The sequence below is a fragment of the Natator depressus genome, chromosome 2 (assembly GCF_965152275.1).
Source record: "Natator depressus isolate rNatDep1 chromosome 2, rNatDep2.hap1, whole genome shotgun sequence".
NCBI lineage: Eukaryota > Metazoa > Chordata > Testudines > Cheloniidae > Natator > Natator depressus.
Genome location: NC_134235.1, coordinates 551,390 through 564,011, shown reverse-complemented (window position 1 = coordinate 564,011; position 12,622 = coordinate 551,390). Strand labels below are relative to the sequence as shown.

At 46.7% G+C, this 12,622-nt stretch overlaps 1 protein-coding gene across 17 annotated transcripts in view; it reads left to right on the top strand.

Annotated features, from left to right (window-relative positions):
* SCRIB (scribble planar cell polarity protein) overlaps positions 1 to 12,622 on the top strand; it is a 232,708-nt gene that overhangs the window by 144,324 nt on the left and 75,762 nt on the right. For 8 of the 17 annotated variants that reach the window (XM_074943609.1, XM_074943606.1, XM_074943612.1 and 5 more), the window contains one exon: positions 320 to 388. The exons of the other annotated variants lie outside the window; for them this stretch is intronic. In XM_074943609.1, the coding sequence (XP_074799710.1) occupies positions 320 to 388 (69 nt within the window). The remainder of the gene's footprint in view (positions 1 to 319; positions 389 to 12,622) is intronic. 17 annotated transcript variants of the gene reach the window in all.

Here is a 12,622-nt window from a genome sequence, read left to right as displayed (position 1 = left end):
ATAGAGGCTATTTTAGGGCTTTGATTCAGGCAAGTGTCAGGCAGGGGAGGCAGCCTTGCCCCAGCAGCTGGGTATGGAGCTTGGGGTAGTGCTGCTCTCTTGTTCCCCATGCTGGCTGTGCTTTCCTGCTGTGTGGCAGCTGTTCCTGGGTCCAGTGCTAGTTCTGCTCCCCGACTGTGTGATGGCTGCTCCTGGCACCAGTCCAGTTGCCAGCTCTGCTCCCCTGCTGCATGGCCCCTGCTCCTGGGCCCAGTGCCAGGTCAGATGCACAGGAGCTGCAGCTGTGCAGTAACTGCATAGTTTTGTCTGTGTTTTTCAGGCTCCAGCAGGCGAGTCTGAGCCTGGGAGCTCCAGGCGGGATGCCTCTTACTCACCGAGCAGCCAGCAGGTGAGTCCCTCACACACAGGGCTGACAGTTTGGGGAAGGGCAGGGGATACCTCAAGGGCAAGAAGGTTTCAGTATGGGAGGGTGGAACAGGAGGCCAACTCTCTGTGTTTTGATTTCAAAACTAGAATGATATAAAATTACCATGGCACACATTACATGGATTAAAAACTAGCTAACTGATAGGTCTCAAAATGTAACTGGGGAATTGTCATTGAGCAGGGATTTATTTTTGTCCCTAGGCTATTCAACGTTTTTATTATCAGTGACTTGGAAGAAACAAAAAATCATCACTGATAAAGTTTGCAGATGACACAAAAATTGGGGGAGTGGTAAATAATGGAGAGGACAGATCCTTGACTCAGAACCATATGAATTTATTGGTAAACTGGACACAAGCAAACAATATGCATTTTAATGTGGCTAAATGTAAATCTTTACATCGAGGAACAAGAATGTAGACCATATTTATAGGAAGGCGGACTCTATCCTGGGAAGCAGTGACTCTGAATGAGGCTTGGGGATTGTGGTGGATAATCAGCTGAACATGACCTCCCAGTGTGGTGCTGTGGCCAAAAGAGCTAATGTGATCCTTAGATCCATTAACAGGGAAATCTCGAACAGGAGTAGAGAGGTTATTTTACCTCTGTATTTGGCACTGGTGTGACCACTGCTGGAATCCTGTGTCCAGTTCTGGTGCCCACAATTCAAGAAAGGTGTTGATATACTGAAGAGCACTCAGAGAAGAGCTACAAGAATGATTAAAAGATTACAAAACATGCCTTATAGTGATAGATGCAAAGAGCTTAATCTCTTTAACTTAACATAAAGATTAAAGGATGACTTGCTTACAGTCTATAAGTATTTACCTGGGGGACACTTGTTTAATAATGGGCTCTTCAATCTAGCAGAGAAAGGTCTAAGATGATACAATGGCTGGAAGTTGAAGCTAGACAAATTCAGACTGGAAATAAGGCATAAATTTTTACCAGTGAGGGTAACTAATCCATGGAACAGTTTACCAAGGGTCATGGTGGGTTCTCCATTACTGACAATTTTTAAATTAAGATTAGCTGCTTTTCTAAAAGATGAGTTCTAGGAATTATTCTGGGGGAGTTCTATGGCCTGTGTTATGCAGAAGGTCAGCCTAGTATCACAGTGGTCCCCTCTGACCTTGAAAATCTATGAAACCCTTCTCTATACCAGTCGTTATTTTGTGTCTTTCAGTCATGGCTCCTATTAGTCATCTCCTTTGTCAGGTAAATAACCCTAATAGTTTCAAAATCCCTTCTTATGAGAGTTCTTCCAGGCCTCCAGTCATTCCCAACATCCATTTTGAGCCCCTTTGATTTCTGATGGTTCCTTTCTTGGATATGATGATCAGCGTGGGGTGCAGTGTGTAAATGCAAGCTATCCCATCAATTTATTCAACAGCATTAGAATAGTCTCCAGCCCGTTCACTGTGCACCAGGACTTCAGCAGCAGCCCACTGTACAGAGATTTTTTTCTTTAAGCACTTACCCATATATACTCTACTGCTGGTGCACATGCACCCAGTACACTCAAGATCAGATTCCTTTGGGCAGGAATGTCCATGGGGGGGACGTACCTATGCCCGAAGTGTCGTCATGCCCCCAACAAAGGGCATAAAGTGTGGGGCAACCCCTGTTCTGTCTCATCACAGTTTCAGAGCATCTCTGCTCACTGTGGTTTATCCATTGTTTTGTAAATAGTTGAAAATAGACATGTTCTTAGCAGTTACTGGTTAGTGTTAGTTTGGTTTCGATAGTGTTCCTTTTCTTCTTAATGAGAAGGAATCTTGTTTGTTCTTCAAGAGATGTCCTTATGAATATTCCAGTGTGGGTGTGCACACACTTCATACACCTGAGACCAGAAGATTTTTGTTTGCAGTTTCCGCTGGACCAGGCCTGCAGCCTTCCCTTCCTTGTGCTCTGAACCAAGGATATAAGGGACAGTGCAGACCGATCGCCTTTCCAGTTCCTTTCTACTACCCATGGCCTGAGATGGAACCTCTTCAGTATGTGTAGCAATAGCTAGCTTCTTCATCATCAAACTGTAAATAATTTGTACACTATTTTAGTTTTTAGTCAGTTTTATAGTTAGATATGTATAGCGAACAAAAGAACATAGGAACAGCCATACTGGGTCAAACCAAAGGTCCATCAAGCCCAGTATCCTGTCCTCTGACAGTGGCCAATGGCAGGTGCCTCAAAGGGAATGAACAGACAGGTTATCATCAAGTGATCCATGCCCTGTCACCCAATCCAGGCTTCTGGCAAACAGAGGCTAGGGACACCATCCCTGCCCATCCTGGCTAATAGCCATTGATGGACCTATCTTCCATGAATCTATCTAGCTCCCTTTTGAACCCTGTTATAGTAGGGTTCACAACACCTTCTGGCAAGGAGTTCCAGAGGTTGACAGTGAAAAAATGAAAAAATACTTGCTTGTGTTTGTTTTAAACCTGCTACCTATTAATTTCATTTGGTGTCCCCTTGTTCTTGTATTATGAGAAGGAGTAAATAACACTTCCTTATTTCCAAAAAGAACAGGAGTACTTGTGGCACCTTAGAGACTAACAAATTTATGAGAACGTAAGCTTTCGTGGGCTACAGCCTACTTCATCGGATGCATAGAATGGAACATATAGTAAGAAGATATATATATATATATATATATACACGTTGCATCCGAGAGTGCTAAAGGAGTTGGCGGCTGTGATTGCAGAGCCATTGGCCATTATCTTTGAAAACTCATGGCGATCGGGGGAAGTCCCGGACAACTGGAAAAAGGCTAATGTAGTGCCCATCTTTAAAAAAGGGAAGAAGGAGGATCCTGGGAACTACAGGCCAGTCAGCCTCACCTCAGTCCCCGGAAAAATCATGGAGCAGGTCCTCAAGGAATCAATCCTGAAGCACTTACACAAGAGGAAAGTGATCAGGAACAGTCAGCATGGATTCACCAAGGGAAGGTCATGCCTGACTAATCTAATCGCCTTCTATGATGAGATTACGGGTTCTGTGGATGAAGGGAAAGCAGTGGATGTATTGTTTCTTGACTTTAGCAAAGCTTTTGACACGGTCTCCCACAGTATTCTTGTCAGCAAGTTAAAGAAGTATGGGCTGGATGAATGCACTATAAGGTGGGTAGAAAGTTGGCTAGATTGTTGGGCTCAATGGGTAGTGATCAATGGCTCCATGTCTAGTTGGCAGCCGGTATCAAGTGGAGTGCCCCAAGGGTCGGTCCTGGGGCCGCTTTTGTTCAATATCTTAATGATCTGGAGGATGGTGTGGATTGCACTCTCAGCAAATTTGCGGATGATACTAAACTAGGAGGAGTGGTAGATACGGTGGCAGGTAGGGTTAGGATACAGAGGGACCTAGACAAATTGGAGGATTGGGCCAAAAGAAATCTGATGAGGTTTAACAAGGATAAGTGCAGGGTCCTGCACTTAAGACGGAAGAATCCAATGCACCGCTACAGACTAGGGATCGAATGGCTAGGCAGCAGTTCTGCGGAAAAGGACCTAGGGGTGACAGTGGACGAGAAGCTGGATATGAGTCAACAGTGTGCCCTTGTTGCCAAGAAGGCCAATGCAATTTTGGAATGTATAAGTACGGGCATAGCCAGCAGATTGAGGGACGTGATCGTTCCCCTCTATTCGACATTGGTGAGGCCTCATCTGGAATACTGTGTCCAGTTTTGGGCCTCACACTACAAGAAGGATGTGGAAAAATTGGAGAGAGTCCAGTGAAGGGCAACAAAAATGATTAGGGGTCTGGAACACATGACTTATGAGGAGAGGCTGAGGGAACTGGGATTGTTTAGTCTGCAGAAGAGAAGAATGAGGGGGGATTTGATAGCTGCTTTCAACTACCTGAGAGGTGGTTCCAAAGAGGATGGTTCTAGACTATTCTCAGTGGTAGAAGATGACAGGACAAGGAGTAATGGTCTCAAGTTGCAGTAGGGGAGGTTTAGATTGGATATTAGGAAAAACTTTTTCACTAGGTGGGTGGTGAAACACTGGAATGCGTTACCTAGGGAGGTGGTAGAATCTCCTTCCTTAGAAGTTTTTAAGGTCAGGCTTGACAAAGCCCTGGCTGGAATGATTTAATTGGGGATTGGTCCTGCTTTGAGCAGGGGGTTGGACTAGATGACCTCATCAGATTTCTTTTGGCCCAATCCTCCAATTTTTCTAGGATTTCTCAAATGTCAGCACCATCTTTAAAGCAAACGGAGGAGGCCGTCTTTGAAAGAGACATGTCAGCTGCCTCAATCTTTTGGATCGGTGTCAAGTTGGATGATCTCACTTGCTCGTGTAAGTTATCCTCCTGGGGAAGGGTCTCCTGCATGACTAAGCGTGCCTCTCAATCGTGCCAAGGTTTTAGAAGATTGATGTGGTAAATTTGCTCCAATTTCCGGCGGCCTGGCTGCCACACCTTATAGTTCACCTCTCCCACGGCTTTGGTTACTTCGTAGGGTCCCTGCCACTGGGCCAACAGTTTACTTTCTGCTGTGGGCACCAGTACCATCACCCGATCTCCTGGTTGGAACCATCGAAGCTTCGCTTGGTGGTTATAATGGGTTCGTTGGGTCTCCTGTGCTCTCTCCAAGTGTTCCCGTACAATGGGCGTAACTCGGGATATCTGATCTCTCATCTGCAGTACATGCTCAACTGTGTTCCTTCCGGGATTTGGCTCCTCTTCCCAGGCTTCTCTGGCTATGTCCAATAGACCCGAGGGTGGTGCCCATATAGTAGTTCAAATGGAGAGAAACCCGTGGAGGTTTGCGGAACCTCCTGGATGGGGTACATGAGGTAAGGCAATAGGGTATCCCAATCTTTCCCATCCCGGCTCACCAATTCCCTGATCATGGCCTTGAGGGTCCTATTGAACCTTTCCACAAGGCCTTCTGTTTGCAGGTGGTACAGAGGTCCATAGGGCTTGTACATGGAGCAATGAACAGAGATCTTTCATCAACTTGGACACGAAAGGTGTCCCTTGATCAGTCAGTATCTCCTTGGGTAGCCCAACCCGGGCAAAGATCTGTACTAGCTCCTTAGCTATTGTCTTGGAAGCTGTGTTGTGCAGGGGAACAGTTTCCGGGTACTGGGTTGCATAGTCCAGGACAACAAGCACAAGTTGGTGGCCCCAAGCTGTCTTCTCTAGGGGCCCTACCAGATCCATGGCTATCCGTTCGAAAGGAACCTCTATTATTGGAAGAGGTATCAAAGGAGCCCGCAAGTGCGGGCGAGGGCTATGTAACTGACACTCTGGAGAAGAGGTGCAGTATCGCCGGACATCTTCATGTACTCCTGGCCAGAAGAACCTCCGCAGGATCCATGCCTGGGTTTTCTCTACCCCTAGGTGTCCTCCAAAGAGGTGACTGTGGGCGAGACTCAATATGGGTTTTTGATGTTTTTGTGGCACCAGAAGTTGTTGTATCTCTTGCTCCTGCATTTGCACCACGTGGTACAGGAGATCTTTCTTCACTATAAAGTAAAGTCCGGGACCCCGGACCTTCCCATCCACGGGTATCCCATCGATCTCGGCCACCTCTTTCCTGACGTTATCATATCTGGGGTCCTCCGCCTGGTCCCGCCCAAAAGTCTCTCTCCCAGGACTAACCTGCCCAAGCTCCCAGGGGCCGGCTTCTGCTTCTTCCAACGGTTCGCCGTCGTCATGGCTGGGGCTCTGGCTCACCTTCTGTGGTGCAAGTTTCTCTGTTGGCTGCTCGCGTCCATCAGCCTACTAGGGAGGTCTTCTGGCACTGGGTCAGGATCCGGGTTCCCAACGCCTTTGCGGCCTTCCTCTCTTTTTTTGTCTTCCGGGTCTTTCGGGGGGGCTGAGAACAGATCCTGAGAAATCTCAGCGAACATCGGGGGTTGACATTCCCGCAGTGACGAGTCGCTGTCCTCAGGGTCCCCACCTCCCTCCAGCCTCTCCGGGGGGAGTAAATTATCAAACCCTGGATAGTCCCTCCCAATGACTATAGGATATGGGAGTTTAGGAACTACGCCCACGGTCACCTCAATGGGGTTTCCCTGAACCTCTATCTCCACTGGGATGGTGGGGTAATGGCTCACGGCCCCATGCACGCACGTCATTGCTACGCGTTTGGCTTGTAGCAGCTGACTACTTTTTACCAGCTTACCCGATATGAGGGTGATAGCACTCCCAGAGTCCACAAGCGCTGTAGTCTCTGCTCCATTTATCCTCACTGGCCTGGTGTAATTATGCAGGGCTAATGCGACCCCCGCGAGGTGGATAAGGGAGCATGGGACCTCCCAATCCCCCAAATTACATTGCATAGACTCCTCGGTGCTGGGACACTGTGCTGCTATGTGTCCCCACTCCCCACATGCATAACATCTATAATTGCTTTTAATCACTCCCCTATCCCTGGGGTTAAGGGGTTTAGTCCCGGGGTTCCCCCCACTCAGGCCAGTCTCTTCCTTCTGGGGTCCCCGCTGGTTTTCGCCACCCCCCCTTCTTCCACCTAGGACTCCCCGGGGGTTTGGCTGCCCAACCTTCCAGGGTTGGGGTCAGGTGCTTGCTTCAAAAGGGGCCTTCCTTGGGTAGTCGGGTCAGTTCCCTGGCTATCATCTGTCTTTCTCCCAGCGTGATCATCTCGTCGTACGTGGACGGATCGTTCTGGCCTACCCATTTGCGGAGATCTGGCGGCAGTCCCCGCATGTAATGGTCTATGACCAGGGTCTCCAAAATCTCCTCTGGCCTGCACACCTCGGGCTCTAAGCACTTCCACGCGAGGTGTATGAGGTTGAATAGCTGGGACCTCGGGGTTTGTTCTCCTGGTATTTCCACTCATGGAACCTCTGGGCCTTTACTGCTGCCGTTACCCCTGATCGTGCTAGGATCTCTGCCTTCAGACGGGTATTGTCAGTGGCATCTGTGGCAGGCAAGTCAAAGTCGGCCTTCTGGGCCTCTCCACACAAAAAAGGGGCAAGAATGCTGACCCACTGCTCCTGGGGTCACGCCTCACGCTGAGCAGTCCTTTAGAATGAGAGGAGATATGTCTCTACGTCATCTCCTGACGTCATCTTTGGCAGACAACCAGTGGCCCTCAGGGCTCGCGTCCCGTCAGACCCCCGGGCCTGGTTGGTGAGGATCTTCAGCTGGTCCACCACCGCTCTCAAGAGGGCACGATCTTGGGTCGCCTGCCTCATCAATAATTGACTGGTTTCCTGCTGTAGCCGCATAGACTCCTGTTGTGCCATGGCCTGAACCCAGGTGGCTTCCTGCTGGGCTGCCGTGGCTTGTACCAGAGCTCTTACCACCTCCTCCATTGTGGTACAAAGCAAACAAACAAACCAAAACAAAAAAAAAATCCAAAACCCCAGTGCCCTTTTTTTTTTTTTAAACCTCTTTCTTCCGCCACGCTGTTAACGAACTCCCACTCCTGACACCAGTTCTGACAAAGCTCTGTCCTTTCCTCCGTGGGTCCCGCATTTCCTGGCGAATTTTGCTAGCCTCAGAGGCTCACTGTGACCCTCCACGTAACCCTTCTCTCTCTAGAGACAAGGGTCACAGTCTACTGAGCCATTTTCATCATAAGCCAGTGAGGGAGGTGAGGAGAAGTTATCCTTCCTTGCACAGTCTCTGTTGTCTCCCAGTCTCAGTGATTAATCAGGGGGCAAGGTGGGGGGGGAGCCCTGGCCCACCCTCTACTCCAGGCTCCAGCCTAGGGACTCTAACAGTATCAGCTATGGTAGCTGACCTTTCAGAAACATGACATGTAGAATTCCCTGGGCTACTTTTCCCCCATAGCAGCCCCCACTTCCTCAAGCTCCACTTCACCCTTACCTCAGGGCCTCTTCCTTGTGCCTGATATGGTGTGTACTACTCAGCCTCTCCAACAGCACAACTTCCTCCCACAGCTCCTGACATGCGCACCCACCTGACTAACTGGGAGGCTTTTAACTAGTTTCAGCCAGCCCCTGATTGGCTTCAGGTGTCCCAATCAACCTAGCATTCTCCCTGCCTTCTGAAAAGTTCTTAATTGGCCCCAGGTGTCTGTCTTGACCTGGAGCAGCTGCCATTTCACTTATCCTGGTACCAGGGATTTGTTTAGCCTGGAGCTAATTTATCTATGTTCCACTACTTTTCTATAGCCATCTGTAGCCCACGAAAGCTTATGCTCTAATAAATTGGTTAGTCTCTAAGGTGCCACAAATACTCCTGTTCTTTTTGTGGATACAGACTAACACGACTGCTACTCTAAACTTCCTTATTTACTTTCTCTATACCACTCATGATTTTATAGACCTCTATCATATCCCCCCTTAGTCCCCTCTTTTCCAAGCTGAAAAGTCCCAGTCTTATTAATCGCTCCTCATACGGAAGCCATTCTATACCCCTAATCATTTTTGTTGCCCTTTTCTGAACCTTTTTCAATTCCAATATATCTTTTTTGAAATGGGGCAACCACATCTGCATGCAGTATTCAAGGGGAAGTAGCTAGGGCCTTGGGGTGCCTTTCTTCCCTCACCCATAAGGGGTGACTAGTATGCCCAAGATGCTAGGATTCAGGAACTGTATTTCCTGCCCCCAGCCTTCCCGGTCAGTGACAACCACCTCAGGTGCCTGTACTGCCTTGGGAAGCTCACATACCCTGTAAGTGCAGCATTTGCTGATTCTTCCTAAGCCAAACACATCAAGTCCATGAGTACAGGCTTCAGAGATTCCTAATGGATTGTGCTATGGGGCCCCAGTCTGATCCTGGCGTGTCAGAAGCACCTGTATGTCAGGCAGAGTCACGAAGTAAGGCTCCTATGAGCACAGTGATTCCTCGCTTTGGTACTTACAGGATCAGAGCTAAGGACTCCTCCAGAGAGGGGCACAAAGAGAGTAGGAAACAGACTCATAAGAAGCAAGAGTAACACCACTCATCCAAAAAGAGGATCTCTTTGCCGACTCCTTCAAGCTGAGTGAACTTTGTGCCCTGGTACAGGAGTGTTCAAACAGAACATCCTCATCCATGATCCTGTCATTCCATCCTTATCTTACAAGGGGTCCGTGTGTCCATGTACCATCTCTTAGGAATTTGGTTATGTAATAACTTGAGAATGCAGTGCGTTCCTGTAACCTCCTCTCAGGTCAAGAAAGTGCCTTTTCATCTGGTCCCCACAGAAGGATGTTACTCCAGAGCAGGATTCCATCAATCACATATTGGACTATCTTTTGCACCAAAAACATCAAAGTCTGACCATTAGTTCTATCATAAGAACATAAGAATGGCCATACTGGGTCAGACTAAAGGTCCATCCAGCCCAGTATCCTGTCTACCAACAGTGGCCAATGCCAGGTGCCCCGGAGGGAGTGAACCTAACAGGTAATGATCAAGTGATCTCTCTCCTGCCATCCATCTCCACCCTCTGACAAACAGAGGCTACGGACACCGTTCCTTACCCATCCTGGCCAATAGCCATTAATGGACTTAACCTCCATGAATTTGTCCAGTTCTCTTTTAAACCCTGTTATAGTCCTAGCCTTCACAACCTCCTCAGGCAAGGAGTTCCACAGGTTGACTGTGCGCTGAGTGAAGAAGAACTTCCTTTTATTTGTTTTAAATCTGCTACTCATTAATTTCACTTGGTGGCCCCTTGTTCTTGTATTATGGGAACAAGTAAATAACTTTTCCTTATTCACTTTCTCCACACCACTCATGATTTTATAGACCTCTGTTATATCCCCCCTTCGTCTCCTCTTTTCCAAGCTGAAAAGTCCTAGCCTCTTTAATCTCTCCTCCTATGGGACCTGTTCCAAACCCCTCATCATTTTAGTTGCCCTTCTCTGAACCTTTACTAATGCCAGTATATCTCTTTTGAGATGAGGGGACCACATCTGTACGCAGTATTCAAGATGTGGGCGTACCATGGACAATAAAATATTCTCTGACTTATTCTCTATCCCTTTTTTAATGATTCCTAACATTCCGTTTGCTTTTTTGACTGCCGCTGCACACTGCGTGGACATCTTCAGAGAACTATCCACGATGACTCCAAGATCTTTCTCCTGATTAGTTGTCGCTAAATTAGCCTCCATCGTATTGTATGTATAGTTGGGGTTATTTTTTCCAATGTGCATTACTCTACATTTATCCACATTAAATTTCATTTGCCATTTTGTTTGCCCAATCACTTAGTTTTGTGAGATCTTTTTGAAGTTTTTCACAGTCTGCTTTGGTCTTAACTATCTTGAGCAGTTTAGTATCATCTGCAAACTTTGCCACCTCGCTGTTTACCCCTTTCTCCGGATCATTTATGAATAAGTTGAATAGGACTGGTCCTAGGACTGACCCTTGGGGAACACCACTAGTTACCCCTCTCCATTCTGAAAATTTACCATTTATTCCTACCCTTTGTTCCCTGTCTTTTAACCAGTTCTCAATCCATGAAAGGATTTTCCCTCTTATCCCATGCCAACTTAATTTACGAAAGAGCCTTTGGTGAGGGACCTTGTCAAAGGCTTTCTGGACATCTAAGTACACTATGTCCACTGGATCCCCCTTGTCTACATGTTTGTTGACACCGTCAAAGAACTGTAATAGATTAGTAAGACATGATCTCCCTTTACAGAAACCATGTTGACTTTTGCCCAACAATTCATGTTCTTCTATGTGTCTGACAATTTTATCCTTTACTATTGTTTCAACTAATTTGCCCAGAACTGACGTTAGACTTACCAGTCTGTAATTGCTGGGATCACCTCTAGAGCCCTTCTTAAATATTGGCATTACATTAGCTATCTTCCAGTCATTGGGTACAGAAGCTGATTTAAAGGACAGGTCACAAACCATAGTTAATAGTTCCGCAATTTCACTTTTGACTTCTTTCAGAACTCTTGGGTGAATGCTATCTGGTCCCGGTGACTTGTTACTGTTAAGTTTCTTAATTAATTCCAAAACCTCCTCTAGTGACACTTCAGTCTGTGACAATTCCTCAGATTTGTCACCTCCAAAAGACAGCTCTTGTTTGGGAATCTCCCTAACATCCTCAGCCGCGAAGACTGAAGCAAAGAATTCATTTAGTTTCTCTGCAATGACTTTATCGTCTTTAAGTGCTCCTTTTGTATCTCGATCGTCCAGGGGCCCCACTGGTTGTTTAGCAGGCTTCCTGCTTCTGATGTACTTAAAAAACATTTTGTTACTATCTTCTGAGTTTTTGGCTAGCTGTTCTTCAAACTCCTTTTTGGCTTTTCTTATTACATTTTTACACTTAATTTGGCAGTGTTTATGCTCCTTTCTATTTACCTCACTAGGATTTGACTTCCACTTTCTAAAAGATGCCTTTTTATCTCTCACTGCTTCTTTTACATGGTTGTTAAGCCACGGACACATCACCATACATTTGGCGGCTATTTCTGCATTTCACCCCTTGTGGATAATAGATGTCCTTTTTTCCAACCCCCTTCACCACCAGATTTCTAAAGGGGTCGGACAGATTATATCCACAGGTGCAAGAACCTATTCCCCAATGGCATCTGACCTGGCGTTGGCAAAATTAATGGGGCCCCTTTTTGAACCTCTTGAAACTTACTCCCTTATTCACCTCTCTATGAAAGTGTCATTTTTAATTGTGATAACTTGGGTGAGGAGGGTGGGTGATTTGAAAGCATTAGTGTCAGAGCCTTCATATATGATTTTTCAGAAGGATAAAGTCTATCTCCACCCTCACCTGAAGTTCCTGACAAGGATGGTGTTCAATTTTTACATTAACCAGGCAATTTATTTTCCAACTTTCTTCCTGGTGTCACTCTCAGAGAGATGAGGAGAAACTTCATTCTTTAGAGGTGAGAGGAACTTTAGCCTTCTACCTGGACCACACTCAGTTTTTTCACACCTCAACATAGTTGTTTATTGCAGTTGCAGACAGAATGAAAGGCCAGATGGTTTCCACTCAGAAGATTTCCTCCTGTATTTCTTCATTCATTTGTTTGTGGTAACAGCTGGCAAATGTGACTCTACCAGGTAGAGTGCTGGCCCATTTGACTAGAGGGGTGGCCCATTGACTGGAACAAATGCCTATTCGGGAAATTTGCAAAGCAGCAACTTTGTCATCAGTCCACATCTTTGCTACTTGTTATGCCATTTCCCATCAATCGAGGAATTATGCTAGTTTCAGATGAGTTATTCTCCATTCATGGGCCCACCTCCAGGATAATCTGTTTGTGAGATGTGTAATCACCCAAAGAAGAA